This window comes from Natator depressus, chromosome 10, assembly GCF_965152275.1.
Source record: "Natator depressus isolate rNatDep1 chromosome 10, rNatDep2.hap1, whole genome shotgun sequence".
NCBI lineage: Eukaryota > Metazoa > Chordata > Testudines > Cheloniidae > Natator > Natator depressus.
In genome coordinates this window covers 38,061,020-38,075,729 of record NC_134243.1, presented here as the reverse complement: position 1 = coordinate 38,075,729, position 14,710 = coordinate 38,061,020, and the positions used below count along the sequence as shown (strand labels likewise).

The 14,710-nt window shown below is 46.1% G+C and overlaps 1 protein-coding gene across 29 annotated transcripts in view; it reads right to left on the bottom strand.

Annotated features, from left to right (window-relative positions):
- The window catches only part of MAPK8IP3 (mitogen-activated protein kinase 8 interacting protein 3), a 157,674-nt gene that overhangs the window by 91,994 nt on the left and 50,970 nt on the right, over positions 1 to 14,710 (bottom strand). For 16 of the 29 annotated variants that reach the window (XM_074965792.1, XM_074965804.1, XM_074965803.1 and 13 more), the window contains exon 5: positions 10,002 to 10,025. The exons of the other annotated variants lie outside the window; for them this stretch is intronic. In XM_074965792.1, the coding sequence (XP_074821893.1) occupies positions 10,002 to 10,025 (24 nt within the window). The remainder of the gene's footprint in view (positions 1 to 10,001; positions 10,026 to 14,710) is intronic. 29 annotated transcript variants of the gene reach the window in all.

Below are 14,710 nucleotides of genomic sequence, written 5' to 3'. Positions count from 1 at the left end.
TTTGTGCCTTGGGGAAGTTTTTAACTTAAGCTCGTAAAAATAAGCTTAGGGGGTCTTTCATGCAGGTCCCCACATCTGTACCCCAGAGTTTGGAGTGGGGCGGGAACCCTGACAAGCTCTATTCTCAGCATTGCTCATATGAAAGCCAGAACATGCTGTGCTGATATGTCAGTCCGTTCTGCTGCCATGACAGCTTCTGACAAGGCAGGGAAACTGTGCTGGTTGGGAGCTGCTGCTCGCTGTGTCCCATCTGGGATTGGCAGAGGGCTGGAAGGGTATTTCCCAAGTAGCCTAGCAAAGAATTTTGGGATGCTGCTTTTTTCCCAAAAAACCTCCATTATAATCTGGGCCTGAGGTTCCCATTATTCACAAATGGACAGTTCATAACAGATGGAGGAATCCTCTGATACAGACAGCACATAAATGATATCAGATATCAGGGCCCTGAGGCCCCTCCCACACCCTGGACCCCTCATCCCCGGCCCTGCTTCAGAGCCTTGACCCCTAGGTACATTGATTTGGTTTTTTTTTAGAAATGTTACCCAAGAGGAGTCATTCTAAAATGTCTGCTACTTTCTAATGTTAGTAGACACTATAGTTCTGGAGACAATTTGCCAATATTGTACAGTTAAAGATGAGTTGTTTTCTATCTATACAGTATCTTTTGCATACTCACCACATTAGTGATGGCCATAGTCATGTGATAAACTACATTAATCACACACCTCTGGCTGCCTCACCTGCATTTTGCCCACTAATCCACTCCCCTGAGACTACTTCTATCATTCCAATCCCCGAAACAGCTTCAAATTTTAGTTTAGTTTCTCAATAACCTGCCACAGAAACACTTTTTCTCCTGAATGTGGAATTTCCACCCCCAACATTATACTAGCCTGTGGAATTTCCATCCCCTACATTATACTGGCCTGAAACACCAACACCCAATAGTCAGTTCCAGGATTAGAAATAGGACCTTCATACCACTTGAGGGGAGACTCCCAGCTTTGCATTTAGATATACAGCGCTTTTTACTCTTGAAGGTCCCAAGATCCCATACTTAAAAACAGTTACTCTTTTTAGGTAGAGAAAAGCATTTCAGGTCACTGTTAGAGATGTTTTAAAGGTTCCCTCTCCCTCAGAGCGGAATCATGGCCCTAAGAGAGGCTCACTTTACAGTGGCAGGGGAAAAATAAACAGGCCCCAATAAACTAAGTTCCCTCTAAGTTGCACGGCTGTGCAGCTGCCTATTAAGCCCCACACAGGGGCTCAGGGCTCCGTCAGGGAGAGATGCCTCTACCCCTGTGAGGACTTGCCGTGGAGGGGATAGGCGCCCCTCCCCACCGGGCCCCAGCGAGGACCTGCCCTGGACTTGCTGCAGCCAGGGGAGAGGAGCCCCTTCCCTGCCCCAGCCAAGGCCCACCGGAGCTGCCAGGAGAGGAGCCCCTCCCTCAGCCCAGCCCAGCCCAGCCGGAGCTGCTGAGCCCGGGGAGAGGTACCTCTCCCCTGGCCCCAGGTTCTGTGGTGAGAGAGGGCTGGGGGGCAGCCTGCACCCTAAACCCCTGTGCCCCGGCCCTGAGCCCCCTCCCACACCCTGGACCCCTCATCCCCGGCCCTGCTCCAGAGCCTTGACCCCTAGCTGGAGCCCTCAGCCCCTGCACCCAACCCTCTGCCCCAGCCCTGAGTCCCTCATCCCCGGCTCCACCCCAGAGCCCTCACACCCCTGCACCCTCCAAAACCCTCTGCCCCCACCCTGAGCCCCCTCCCACACTCCAAACCCCTCTGCCCCACCACCACATGAATTTTGTTATGTGCACTGTGACAGATTTTTGTTACCAATTTGCCTGAAGCGTCAGGCTGAGGCCGCAGGATTGTTAGGGGAGGAGAGGATGGAGCACACCAAGTAACTGAGTTTTAAAGCTTTATTGATAAAATAATAAAATAACAGCAGAGAGCACTGTGGGGGGGGGAACTCAGAGGAAGGAAGCAAGCTTTAGTGCCCCAAGCCCTAACCCACTTTTATACTTACCCGCACTACCCGAGGCTGGCCAAGCCTGGGTGTAATGTAAGAAGAAGAGGGGGAGGGGTGGACGGGAGTTTTTGTTCCATTCACAGGTCGTCCAGGGTCCGCTGTTGATCTCCGACTTGCTTCAGCTTATGGGAGGGTTTTAAGTCCTGGGTTTTTTGGGGGAGCATTTTGTCCAGGGACCTTTGTTGCCCATGCTTTCTGTACCAATCCAAACCTGCCTTTTGAGGCTTCCTTGGTTTCCCCAAAACACATTGGCTTCAGCATCGCAAGACTGTTATGTTCCCATTTGCTGACCTTCACATTTTTACTAGTTTTGCACCCCCTTTTCAGGTTTTTTTGGTTCAGTTCTCCTTTCCCACAGGCTTTTGGCTGTTTAGCAGCAGGGAGCTTGTTTGTGTGTGCATTGGCCTTGAGTGGCAGTTTCGCCCCTTATCTTCAAGCCTAGCTGAATCGTCGAGTTAACCCGTTCCTTCTTTTCTCCCTCCCTCTTCGGCCTTTTGCAACCTGCAAAGGAATCTTTCACTCCACACTTACACCTTTAACCCTTCCCAAAATGCTTTGCGATGCCTGCAACAGCATTAGCAACATACGATGCTGATCTGCCTCCCCAGGAGACCCCTTGAGGGAGGGGGCCATTGGGTTGTGACATTCCCCCCATTGACCCCAAGTCAACATTTTGTTGTGAGGGGTCACCACTTAGGTTTTCACCCTTTTTTTTGACACGGTGGCTAGGGTTACTGTTGGTTTTTTATATAAACAGTAATGTAGCACAAACAAAATGGTTAGGGCAGCAACAATTGCATACGTTAGCCAGTAGTGGCTTCTGGCTTTATTAGTAACATAGCATAACACGTCCCCCTGTTGGCATAGATGCCCCAGCCGGATGGCTGTGGCAAAAGCAGCTTTTTTCAGATTAAACGTATGCTACAACATGGTAAAGGATGAGGCATCTGTTTGGAATACAGTCAGTTGTTCCTGGGTGTGCGTTAAGGCAGGAAAACATTGGGTGTAATTCATGAAAAATTAAACACAACATAGTTAGAGATATTGACCATACTTTGCATAACTGTGCGCCAATGCACCGAAATTTTTTTTGCCTTATTGGTAAACACATGGGCCTTAGTGGGGGCATATCCCGAAGCCTCCCCTTCCCAGCAGAGGTGTTGACCCACCTCGTAAAAGCGGCCTGGCATTGCCTTTTCTTTATATATTATTTGAGGGGGCTTTATATGCCATAATTGCCAGGTGTTGCTCTCTGCAATCCCTATGTTCTGATAGTCAGAAGATGTAGTCAGCACATACCGCTTAGCCATGTTATTGGGGGAGCCACCTCCCACATGTCGCAATGGACCACCCAATTCCAGATAATACGTGATGCCACATTCCCAGGATGCTAAGCCACAATTGCCACCCCCCACCAATGGATAAACTGACCTTTTTTTTCCACCATGGCCAATTTTTAACAGTGGTAAAATTCATGAAGGAGGACAAAAGCGTCAGACACCCGAGGACTTCCATAGATATGTGCCACCATACCTACATTGTATCACACTAACAACTTTTGCAGGCCTGAAGCAGCAAGAGCGGTCCCACCACTCCTGTTCGGGGTATCCCTGGGCTTTTGCTATTACTGCCTTGTTTTGATAACAAAGCAAGAGGGAAAGAAAGAGAACAACACAAATGCGCCTATTGGGGAAACTGAGGCACAGATAAAAAACTTCCTAAATTATTAGTGTCCCATTACAGCCCTTCCTGGCTTTTGTTACGGATGTTGTTTGCCTGGTTTAAGAGGCTACAACAACATTATTATTACATTTCGAGATCAGTAATTGCTATTGCTTGCCAAAGGACTTTCCATTCCAGTTTTACTTCAGGCCACCACGGGAGGAACAGGGTTTGCCCCCATGGGATTCAGGGGTGGTTCAGGACCACCCACCAGGTATTTTGCTGTGGCCCTGCTGTGTTTATTTGGACTATGCACTGTTTTCAAGGCACCTTTCCTTCAGCCTTCCGCTACACTATGGCTCAGGCCCCATTAGCAGCTCAAGCCAGGGAGAGTCTTTGGAGGTATTTTCCGTCCTCAGCATTATAATTATTCAGATAATTCCATGGACAGCTGGAAACCCGGATGGTTCAAGCAGGTGGCTGGTTTACAACCGAGGCCCACAACGCCATGAACAGAAATCTAGAGAGATACATATGTTTTGAGCTGATTGGCATGCGCCCATTTTAGTTTACCGGGTAGCTGAAGCTGGTACACTACCGGGGAGATGTGATTCACAATGGGGTACGGACCCACCCACTTGACGTTTAAAGTGTGGGCCACCTTCCCCAGATTTTGCAACATTACCGTATTTTTAATTTGCCATTCCTGAATGTCTTTAACAATGATTTCCTTACACTTGGCCTTTTTATTTAATTTAAAGTGGACTTTATGGCTTTGTGAGTTTTACATAGCTTTTCCCTTAACTGGGCAAAGCTGAGACTTTTTTGGTTGTGGCAAACAGTAAATGTGGTTATTGGTAAACATAGTACTTACATTACATTTGTTTACTAGCGGGTTGCTAACATTTTCATTCTTTCAAAACATTTTTTTCCAGGAATTAACATGTACACATTGCCCATTATACAGTACTTTGGTTTTATTATTTAATTTATTTTACATACAGGATTTTAGTGAAATGTCTTTACTACAGGGCTTTGGAGCAACAGGCAAGGACAAGTACACCCACTTTTGAGGAGTCCACTTGGTACAAGCCCTGGTGTCCAATAGCTTCCCTCCCTCCCCAGCCCATTGGCTCGAAGTCTGGGGTAGCCAGAAGGATTTTATGTGCTATATGAGGAGTGGGCTAACTTTTTATGTTTTTGCTTTTAGAGCTTGTTGGTGTGTGTTTTTAACAACAATTTTTCCACTTAAAAGGTCTGACCTTACTATGCCAGAAATATACTGCATTCATTTGTACTGATAAGTATTAAACAGTGATCTTTTGCTTTGCTTTAGCAAGTGTATCGAAAGCTTAGTGTTTTTTGATATTACCCAAAACATTTTGTGTTCCAAGGTGGACAAAGCAAGTATTTGTATTTTAGTACATTCCATGTGCAATAGCAGTATGATTTTTTTTTTTTTTAATTTGGCTGTCCTGTAGCTGGGACAGAAAGCTTAATTTATTTTTAATTACCTTCAGGCCTACAGTATTTATAATCCCTGCTTCAAAACCAATTTTTTTTAATATGGTGTTTGCTACCTGAGGAGGTTTTTCTGCAGCATTTGATACACAACAGTGCTAGCAACAAGACAAACAACACAAGACAAAACACAGAACACAAAACATAATTTTTATTGTGACAGTAGATTTATGGTATTTTGGGTTGCTTTTTAGCTGGTATCAGCTTTTTTGTGTTTTTGAAAGACAAAAAACAAACAAACATATTTTTACCCCTTTGGGGCTGGCAGATTATTGCTTAAAATATTTCTTTCTTTTTTAAACATTTTTGCTGATTGCAGGCAAAACAGAGGAATTACCCCCATATTTTTTTGTGTTTGTTTTATAGGCAAGCCAGGTTTTAATGGCTTCTACCTTTATCAGTTAGGTAATTTGCATTAACACAGACGCTTTTTGGCTTGCTTTTGGGATTTAAAGCCATTAGCAGCTCAAAGGCTTTGTCTTAAAAGGGACACAATTAACTTTTACCAGAGTTTTGATTACTTTTTACTTTTGCTTTTAAAACATACAAAAATTTGAAAAAGAAAATACAACCTATTGTGGCCCCTTTGGAGCCCAAAGAGGATTTTAATTAAGTAGCATGGTATGTTTGCTTTTTTTTTTTTAAATCCCTTTTACAATATACATTGCTCATTTCTTTTACACTGCTTTGCTTATTTCCTTTATACATTTGGGGCAGTTAAGTTTTAATAGAACATCCTTACATTTTTTTTTTTTTTTAGCAAATTTGACTAAATTGCTTATAGTCAAATGATTTTAATTAGATAGTTTTTTTGCCTGAATTATTTACAGACATTCCTTTGGAAAAGGGCCTCCCTCCCCCTTTTTTTAGAATGGCTGAAAAGAAAACAAGAATCTTTTTTCTATAACATTTATAACACTGTTACGACGTTTAACTGCTTAATTTTCTTCAGCCTTTGCAGAGTTCACTTTTTACTTTTTTTTCTTAAAATTACTTGCTTATTTTCCAAAATGACATGTTCATTAACTTAGGTTTTACCATTCCAAATACTATTTTAGGGGTCTGAATTTTCTATGTTTGCACTTACTTCTTTTCTTACTTTTGCCATTATGCCCTTAGGGCTTCCACCTGTTTTTAATTATTTTTTATTTGTTGCCTGCCCACTTGTTTGGGCCCGATCCTGTTTTTCTCACTGCACGGTCCCTTTTTATGGACACAGGCTTTGTTTCACTACCAATTTAGCAAGGAGGGTGGGCTCCTTAACTAGCCCCCACCCCTCCTGGTCCCTTTCCTTAAACAATATTACTTACAAGGGTTACTCCGTGAGGCTTGCCACCTGGACAGAATGCATGGCCAATTGGCGTTTTAACTGTTTAATTTTCTTTTTACGGTGGACACACTGCTGTTGAGGCGTATTCTGGGTACGAATGGTCAAATCTTTGATGAGTCCCTGAGGGACTGGTACTTGCTTAGCCAGTGTTTGCAGGTGGGTGCGTTTCACCTTTTCTGCCTGGAAGTTTTGTTTTAAGGCCTGCAACTTATTCTGGGCATAGGCTTGGGTTGCTGCCTGGTTAGTAATCTGCGCTTTTAGTTGCTCGGTTTTTACTAGCTGTTTACACACCTCTTCCCTTCTTCCTTTTTTTGCCCCAACAACATTTCACACCACATGGCCGCCGCAGTCCATATTAATTTCACAGCTGGCCCTAGATTTTTACCCTTTTGCTTTTTATACTTGGCATATGGGTCTAACAAATTTTGCCAAGTATGCACACTTCTTTGGAGCTCTGCCACAGAACCCCAGGGATTGTATCCCACTTTGGTGAGAGCCCTCTCCAACTGGCAGATGTCCTCACCCCCCTTTGAAAGAGGCTAAAGGGTTCTGTCCCTTTTTGCTGCCTCCCCTGTGGCATGGGCATCCAGTCCCCCAGCCTTCCAGGACCCCACCATTGATGCCATCGCCCACGACTGCGGGACTCTCGAGTCCGCAGCTGTACCCTTCTGTTTCCTGAACATATTATCACAAACTGTTAGTACCACTTTGAAGGTCTTTTTATTACTTGAGATTTTACGCCGCCCACACTGGCACCGGGGCTTACAATGCTCACCCCCCCCCCCCCCCCCGGGGAGACGCTAAGCCTCCCTCCATATTACTCGGTCATGCTACGACTGAGGGTCCATACACCAAATCCAAAACCCGTCCTGGGCACAGCGAGAAACCTTAAGTTTTCCTCTTCTGCTCAGTCATGCTACTACTGAGCGTGTATGCACCGAGGATTCCTTTCGTGTGGAGTGAGGGTTTTTAAGTCCTCCTCCTATTGCCCGGCACTTCTACGGCCAGGGGTAGACCCACCTGCACCCTTCCCCAGCTGACCAGGGTGGAGAGAGGAATGCCAAACCTCCCTCCATTTCTCAGTCATACTACGACTGAGGGTGGGACTCACCTTTAATTATAAAATCCTTAACATGTATTACCAACAGTGCTGGACAGAGCAAACATGAAATACCAAGGGCAAAGCAGTTGGTGCACTCCACCCCTCCGCAGTTCTCCACCAAAACTGTGACAGATTCTGTTACCAATCTGCCTGAGGCATCAGGTGATCAGGCTGAGGCTGCAGGATCGTTAGGGGAGGAGATGACGGAGCACACCAAGTAACTGAGTTTTAAAGCTTTATTGATAAAATAATAATATAACAGCGGAAAGCGCTGGGGGGGTTCCCCACATCACTCAGAGGAAGAAACAAAGCGTTAGTGCCCCAAGCCCTAACCCACTTTCATACTCACACCCGCACTATCTGAGGCTGGCCAAGCCTGGGTGTAATGTAAGAAGAAGAGGGGGGGGTGGACGGGAGTTTTTGTTCCGTGCACGGGTCATCCAGGGTCCACTGTTGATCTCTGACTTGCTTCAGCTCTCGGGAGGGTTTTAAGTCCTGGGTTCTTCTGGGGGCATTTCGTCCAGGGACCTTTGTCCCCCATGCTCTCTGTACCAGTCCAAACCGGCCTTTTGAGGCTTCCTTGGTTTCCCCAAAACACATTGGCTTCAGCATCGCAAGACTGTTACATTCCCATTCTCCGACCTTCGCATTCTTACTAGTTTTGCACCCCATTTTCAGGTTTTTTTTGGTTCAGTTCTCCTTTCCCACAGGCTTTTGGCTGTTTAGCAGCAGGGAGCTTGTTTGTGTGTGCATTGGCCTTGAGTGGCAGTTTCGCCCCTTATCTTCAAGCCTAGCTGAATTGTCGAGTTAACCTGTTCCTTTTTTTCTCCCTCCCTCCCTCTTCGGCCTTTTGCAACCTACAAAGGAATCTTCCACTCCACACTTACACCTTTAACCCTTCCCAAAATGCTTTGCGATGCCCGCAATGCTGATCCGCCTCCCCAGGGGACCCCCTGAGGGAGGGGGCCATTGAGTTGTGACAGCACCAATATGAAAGTGATGTGTCACACATCACCTCCATATTAGCGCACATAACATTTATTCTGAACATAGACATAAAAAATTAGAGGGAATACTGCCAATAAGGCTCTAAAATATTTTTTTTCTGCAAAATAAGTGGTAGCACTAGAAACCTGACGGCGCAATAGAAGAGATTTTATCTGCACTCCTTTAGGATGGCTTGCATAGCTCACTACCAGCTTTGCCACTCATGAGCAATGCAACCTTCCCAAACACATGCTGATAAAGCCGTTACATGACACTCTCGAGATTTGTGTTTGAAAGCCACATCTTATTATATAGATAACATTGTAAGCATGCCCAGTACTTCACAGTAGTCTATGCTAAACAAAGAACAGAGGCCCAGATTCCCAGCTAGGGAGGGAAAGTGAACTACAAAGGAGTTTGTAGCAGCTCCCCAATCCTGGGTCTGATTTTCCACCAGCCTAGTCCCCAGGGAAGTTTAAAGGTGCATCTACTCAAGAAGGAGCTAAGTTACTTAGACTTGGAAATCAGGAGGCTCTCCCAATAAAGTTCGAAAGTTTAAAAAGAATAATGAAATGGCTGTTTATCTGGCAATGTTTAAAAGACTGAAAGATATCTCAGTCACACACACACACCCTTTATAAATTCAGATCACAGAATTCCATTTTCCAGGCTATACTCAGAGGTAGTGAATTGAAGTGCATTCTGGGAGGTACTGAGAATGAAACACATTACAGTGAAACCCCATTTATGCGATATAATTGGGACCAGGGTTAGATCAGATCACCAAAAATCAGGATAATCCGGAGAATGGGCTTCACCCCCAGATGGCAGGTCTCAGGACTTCAAGAGCCCCACCACCCAGGGGACTGAAAGCCTAAACCCCACTGCCCAGGGCTTGAGCTGTCAGCCCCATTTCAATTAATACAGAGAGCCAGATAATGTAGGTTCAGATAAACAGGATTCTACTGTATATGTCCCACTCAGATAGTGTCAATGTTTTGCCACTGTGTGGTAAGACAGGTTTATAGGTTTGGGAAAATGCAGAAGCCCCTCAGAACAGTCTAGGACGGTAAACACAGACACACTGATCACCTCAACACACTGGGCTCATTTGGTTTTTGGATTCAACCTCTGAATCTTCTGCTCTTGAAAACACAAGCCTCTGCATGATGTGCTAAAGCAGCAGTTTGACTGGCTCTCTCATGTACCAATAGAAGGCACTGTCATGTATATTAACCAGCTTAATGTATATACCACTAGGGGTGATGACACACAAGCCAGGACATTATATTCCCAGCAGTCAGACAGCTGTTACTCAACCCCAATCTCCAAAGTGACAGTTTTAAAAAAAATGCTGTAATAGGATTTACCTTTTCCTCCATGACTGGCGATGACTGCAGTGACAAACATAGCAGCCAAAACAGAGTGGCAACCACACAAGAAGCGAGACAAAAAAACAACCATTAGAGAGCAAAAAGTCATGCAAGCACATGTATGTTTATGTGCTCACACAAATACATACCTGAGCAGTGATGGAGACACTTACAGCCTCATAAGCATGCAGCCATACAGCAGACCCATTACATACATGCACTCATAATCAAACAATGTGGAAACACACACACTCTCTCCGTATATCTCTTATGCATACATGTACACACTATTCTGTGCTTATACAAACTTCAGTCATAGTGACAAGCAAACATACCAAGTGTATGTACGGGCTCACACAAATATGCTCCTATCTAGCATATCACACAAAATGCACCTATGACACTGCACACCGTATTCTTCACAGTGATATTATTATGATACGATTATGACATAGTTATGATGTATGTTATGCAAGATAAGTCATGTGAGGTGTCACTGGAAAAGTTAAGATTTGCTTAATAGGATTATCCTATTTGTATGCATGTAGCTTTTTTGTATCTGAAGTTATGAATATTGACTAGGTATCTGTATTTCAAATGTAGTTACACCTGGGTAATGCCAACTAGACAAGATGCTTTCAGTCTAGATAGTGAGTGGGGAAGGACCTACTCAGGGCAATGGACCATTAGGAAAAAATAACAGACCTTAGGGGAAGCTTATCTCCCACCTGGTGAGCCTTCCTGAGAACGCTACAGACAGGTTCCAAGTAATGGCTGCTAGGACTCTACAAGGACATGTGACCAGGCCACATGTCTCTGGACTCATCTTGGGATGCCACAGACTGGACTGGGAACCAAGCTTTGGGAACAAAGGTTTCCCACCATATGCAAAAGCTATATAAGGCAGGGAGTGACATCATCTGGGGTTCTTCACTCCCCACACAAGAAGGCTCCTGGAAACACCTGAGGAACAAAGACTGAACTGGGGGAAGTGCTGGACCCAGGCTAGAGGGATTTCTAGCCTGTGAATGAAACAGCTGAGGATTCCAAGCTGTAAAGCAAGTGCAGTTTGCCTCTTAAGAATCTGCAGCCTCCCCTGCTTCCTGCCCCATTGCTCCTCATCTGTGGAGCTGCTCCCCCATCCGCCCAACCCCCGTACATCTGGCTCTCCTATACCCAGACACCCCTGTCAAGCCTCACCCCATACACCCAGAAACCCCCTAGCCCTCCATACCCAAACCCCACCCCACCTAATCTCAACCCCTGCATCTGGAGCCCCCTGCAGCCAGACTCCTTGCCTCTGGACTCCCACCCCTGCACCCAGACCACCCCCCACTGAGCTTCCTGCACTCAAACCCCCACCCTGATGTGTCCCACCCTAAGCCCCCACATCCAGACCTCCATGTCACTGACTCCAACTAGCTGCATCCAGACCCCCACCCCACCAAGCCCCACTCCCCCTGCACCCAGGCCCCCCTGCTGAGACCTGCACACCCACAATGCTGAGCCCCAACCACCTTCACCTGGAAGCCCCTGCAGAATCCCACTGCAAACCCGGAACACCCCCCTCCCCCATGAGCCTCTGCGCATCCACATCCCTCCACACCTAGACCCCCCCACTGAGCTGCCTGCACCCAGATTGCCCCACACAGAATCCTCTCACCCCACACCTGGATCCCCCCCATACTGAGCCCCTCTACATTTGGATTCTTGCCTGGTTGAGCCTGCCTGCCCCACACCTGGAGTGCCTAGTGCAGAGGGGCAGGGCCCGCGATGTTTCTGGAGCAGGCCAAGGCCTTGTGCTGTGTCAGGGTCAGGTGCAGCCTCACTGCTGAGTCCATGTCTTGGGGGCAAGGGGCTGCAGGGTGATCTCCCACCTTTGAGCAGCCAGTGGCCTGTGCTCCCTATTGCCATGCTGGAGCCTCCATATTTATTGGCAAATAAAACCTGCAGAATTTTAAAATATTGTGCCCAGAACTTTTAATTTTTTGTCACAGAATGCCCTAAGGAGTATTAACTGTTGCCTATCTATGCAGGGGCTGGTCAGAGAGCCTGCATGTAACTGCAGCTGGGTGTGTCCCTACCTATATGTGTGCTGGTGAAAGTGTAGGCTGGAGAGCTTTGCAGCTTGTCACAGCAGTACAGTGTGAGAGGGAGCCCAGAGTGGCAAGTCAGGGGGCTCCAGTGGTACCCCAGTTCCAGGTGGGACCCCTGGGGGGAGCCTGTCACAGCACCCACACACCAAAGCACACAGATGAGCTCATACAAACACCCATGAATGCAGTGAGAGATGTACACTTATGGTTCCCACAAATACACACCACTGCAGCAAAGCATACAAAATATATGTGCTCATTTATACTCATCCGACGCAGAACACACCCAACATAAATGCATATGCTCACATGAATGTGTACTATAGTGCCCCACACACAAGGGCACAATGCAAAGCTTGGAATGAAGAAAAAAGGCCTCTTTCAATTAATGGTTTGTACAAACTCAGAAGGAGCCACGGGTCACAGACACATGATGTATGGTTCTCCTATTTTCTCCTCCCAAGAGGCTGGCAACACACCTGCACTCAGAGGCACTCAGACTGCTACTTGTGCAGTACAGAGCAGGAAATTCATGCTGACAGTTTCATCCCTCCCCACAGTGAGCAGACAGATTGTCACAATTCTTGAAACTTTCCATCATGCATCCTTTCCACAGTGACAGCACAAAGCCACATTTAACTAATGTTTCTTGGACTTCGGGAAGGGGAAATGTGAGCAGAATTAATTCAACCTGCATCATGCAGCCATGCTCACATCACTCCCTATCTAATTTTGGAAGATGCCAATGGCAGGAACAACCACTCAGAATACAGAAGGCCTGATTCTGCTGTCACATACAGTGGTTTTACACTTCAGAATGCACTGACTTCTGTGGAGTTTCTCCTGTTTACTTTAGTATAAGTGAGAGAGAAATCAAGCCAAAGGTATCTAATTCCTAGCACTACACTGGTGACATAAGGCTCTGGGGGGAAGGCTAGCTCAGTGGTTTGAGCATTGGCCTGCTAAACCCAGGGTTGTGAGTTCAATCCTTGAGGGGGCCAATTAGGGTTCTGGGGAAAAAATTGGGGATTGGTCCTGCTTTGAACTGGGGGTTGGACTAGATGATCTCCTGAGGTCCCTTCCAACCCTGATATTCTATGATTTGGCTATGCAAGTATACTGTAAAGCTTTCCCAGTTCTCATGGGACAGGAAATAAAAGAGAGGAAAAAACAGACTAATGTAAAGGAGAGTTTTATACCGGGGCATCTGCTCCTCCACCCACAGGAGTGTCTATGAGCTATTGGTTCTTTAACTCCACAGTGAATTAAAGACTTATTAGGCTCCTGTTCCAAAGTCCACTGAAGTCAATGACAGTCTTTCTATTAACTTCAAAGGGTTTGGGATCTGGCTGTTTAAACGTGTAATACTTGCAGATTTCTAATGAGTACTTGAATAGGCATTAGGAAGTTTGTGGAGAGGTGGGAATAGCCCCCTCTCTCCATGACTCTAGGGAACAAAATCTGCCAAGAGTTGCAGTGAGAAGTTTCTTTAAAAAAGAAAGATTCTTTTTAAAAAGATTCTATACATTTTATCTCGCATTTGAAGTCCATCCACCCTACCTGTTCCACCTCTCTACTGCGGCTGTCATGCTACTCTAGCTCCAGGCTTTTCAGGTGAAGTGGATACAATTTGTGATTATCTACAGTAACTCCTCACTTAACGTTGCAGTTATGTTCCTAAAAAATGCTACTTTAAGCAAAACAATGTTAAGAGAATCCAATTTCCCCATAAGAATTAATGTAAATGGGGGGAGAGGTTAGGTTCCAGGGAAATTTTTTTTTGCTAGACAAAAGGCATTATATACATTTTAAACAATTTTAAACCATCAATTTAATACAGGTATTAAACAGGCTGGCAGCCCACCCATCAGCTCTCCTACTCGCCCCGCCCCCCAGCACCTTCCACCCGCTGGCAGACCTCGCAGATCAGTGCCTTCCCCCTGCTCTCCCTGCCTCCTGCCCAAGGCAATCAGCTGATTGGGGCATTCAGGAAGCTGAGGGGAGGAGTAAGGGCACAGCGCGCAGCCTCCCTCTTTCCCTCCCCTGCCTCCTGCCTGCAGCAATCAGCTGGATTGCGGTGTTCAGGAGGCAGGGGAGGGATCCGTGGAGTCTGCCGGCAGGCGGGAGACACTGGGGAGGGGGCCGTAGGGGGGCTGCCAGCCGTGGACAAAGCAGGCGGCCAACAACATTATAGGGGAGCATTGCACAACTTTAAAAAGGCATGTTCTGTAATGGACAGGGACGTCAGATCGAAAAAACGTTAAGCGAGAGGACGTTAAGTGGGGAATTACTGTACTTGGATGCTGCATTCAAACTATGCAAGGGTCAAGAGAATAGCCAGGAGGATTGGCACATAGCACAAAACACGATCTTCTGGGATCATTCATTCCTGTTCTACTGACACAAGAGTAATTTAAAGTTTCTGCAGAAAGTGTAACCTACAAGTGACCCTTACATCAGCTAATCCATTTACAAGAGACCACAGAGCATTTTAATTCCTCTATAGCAGATATACCATATCAGATATTTCATCCAGAAGGAGCAACTGACTCCCACCAAATAAAGGGTAAAACATCCCCATCCACTTAGAAATAATTGTGGCTTATCCTT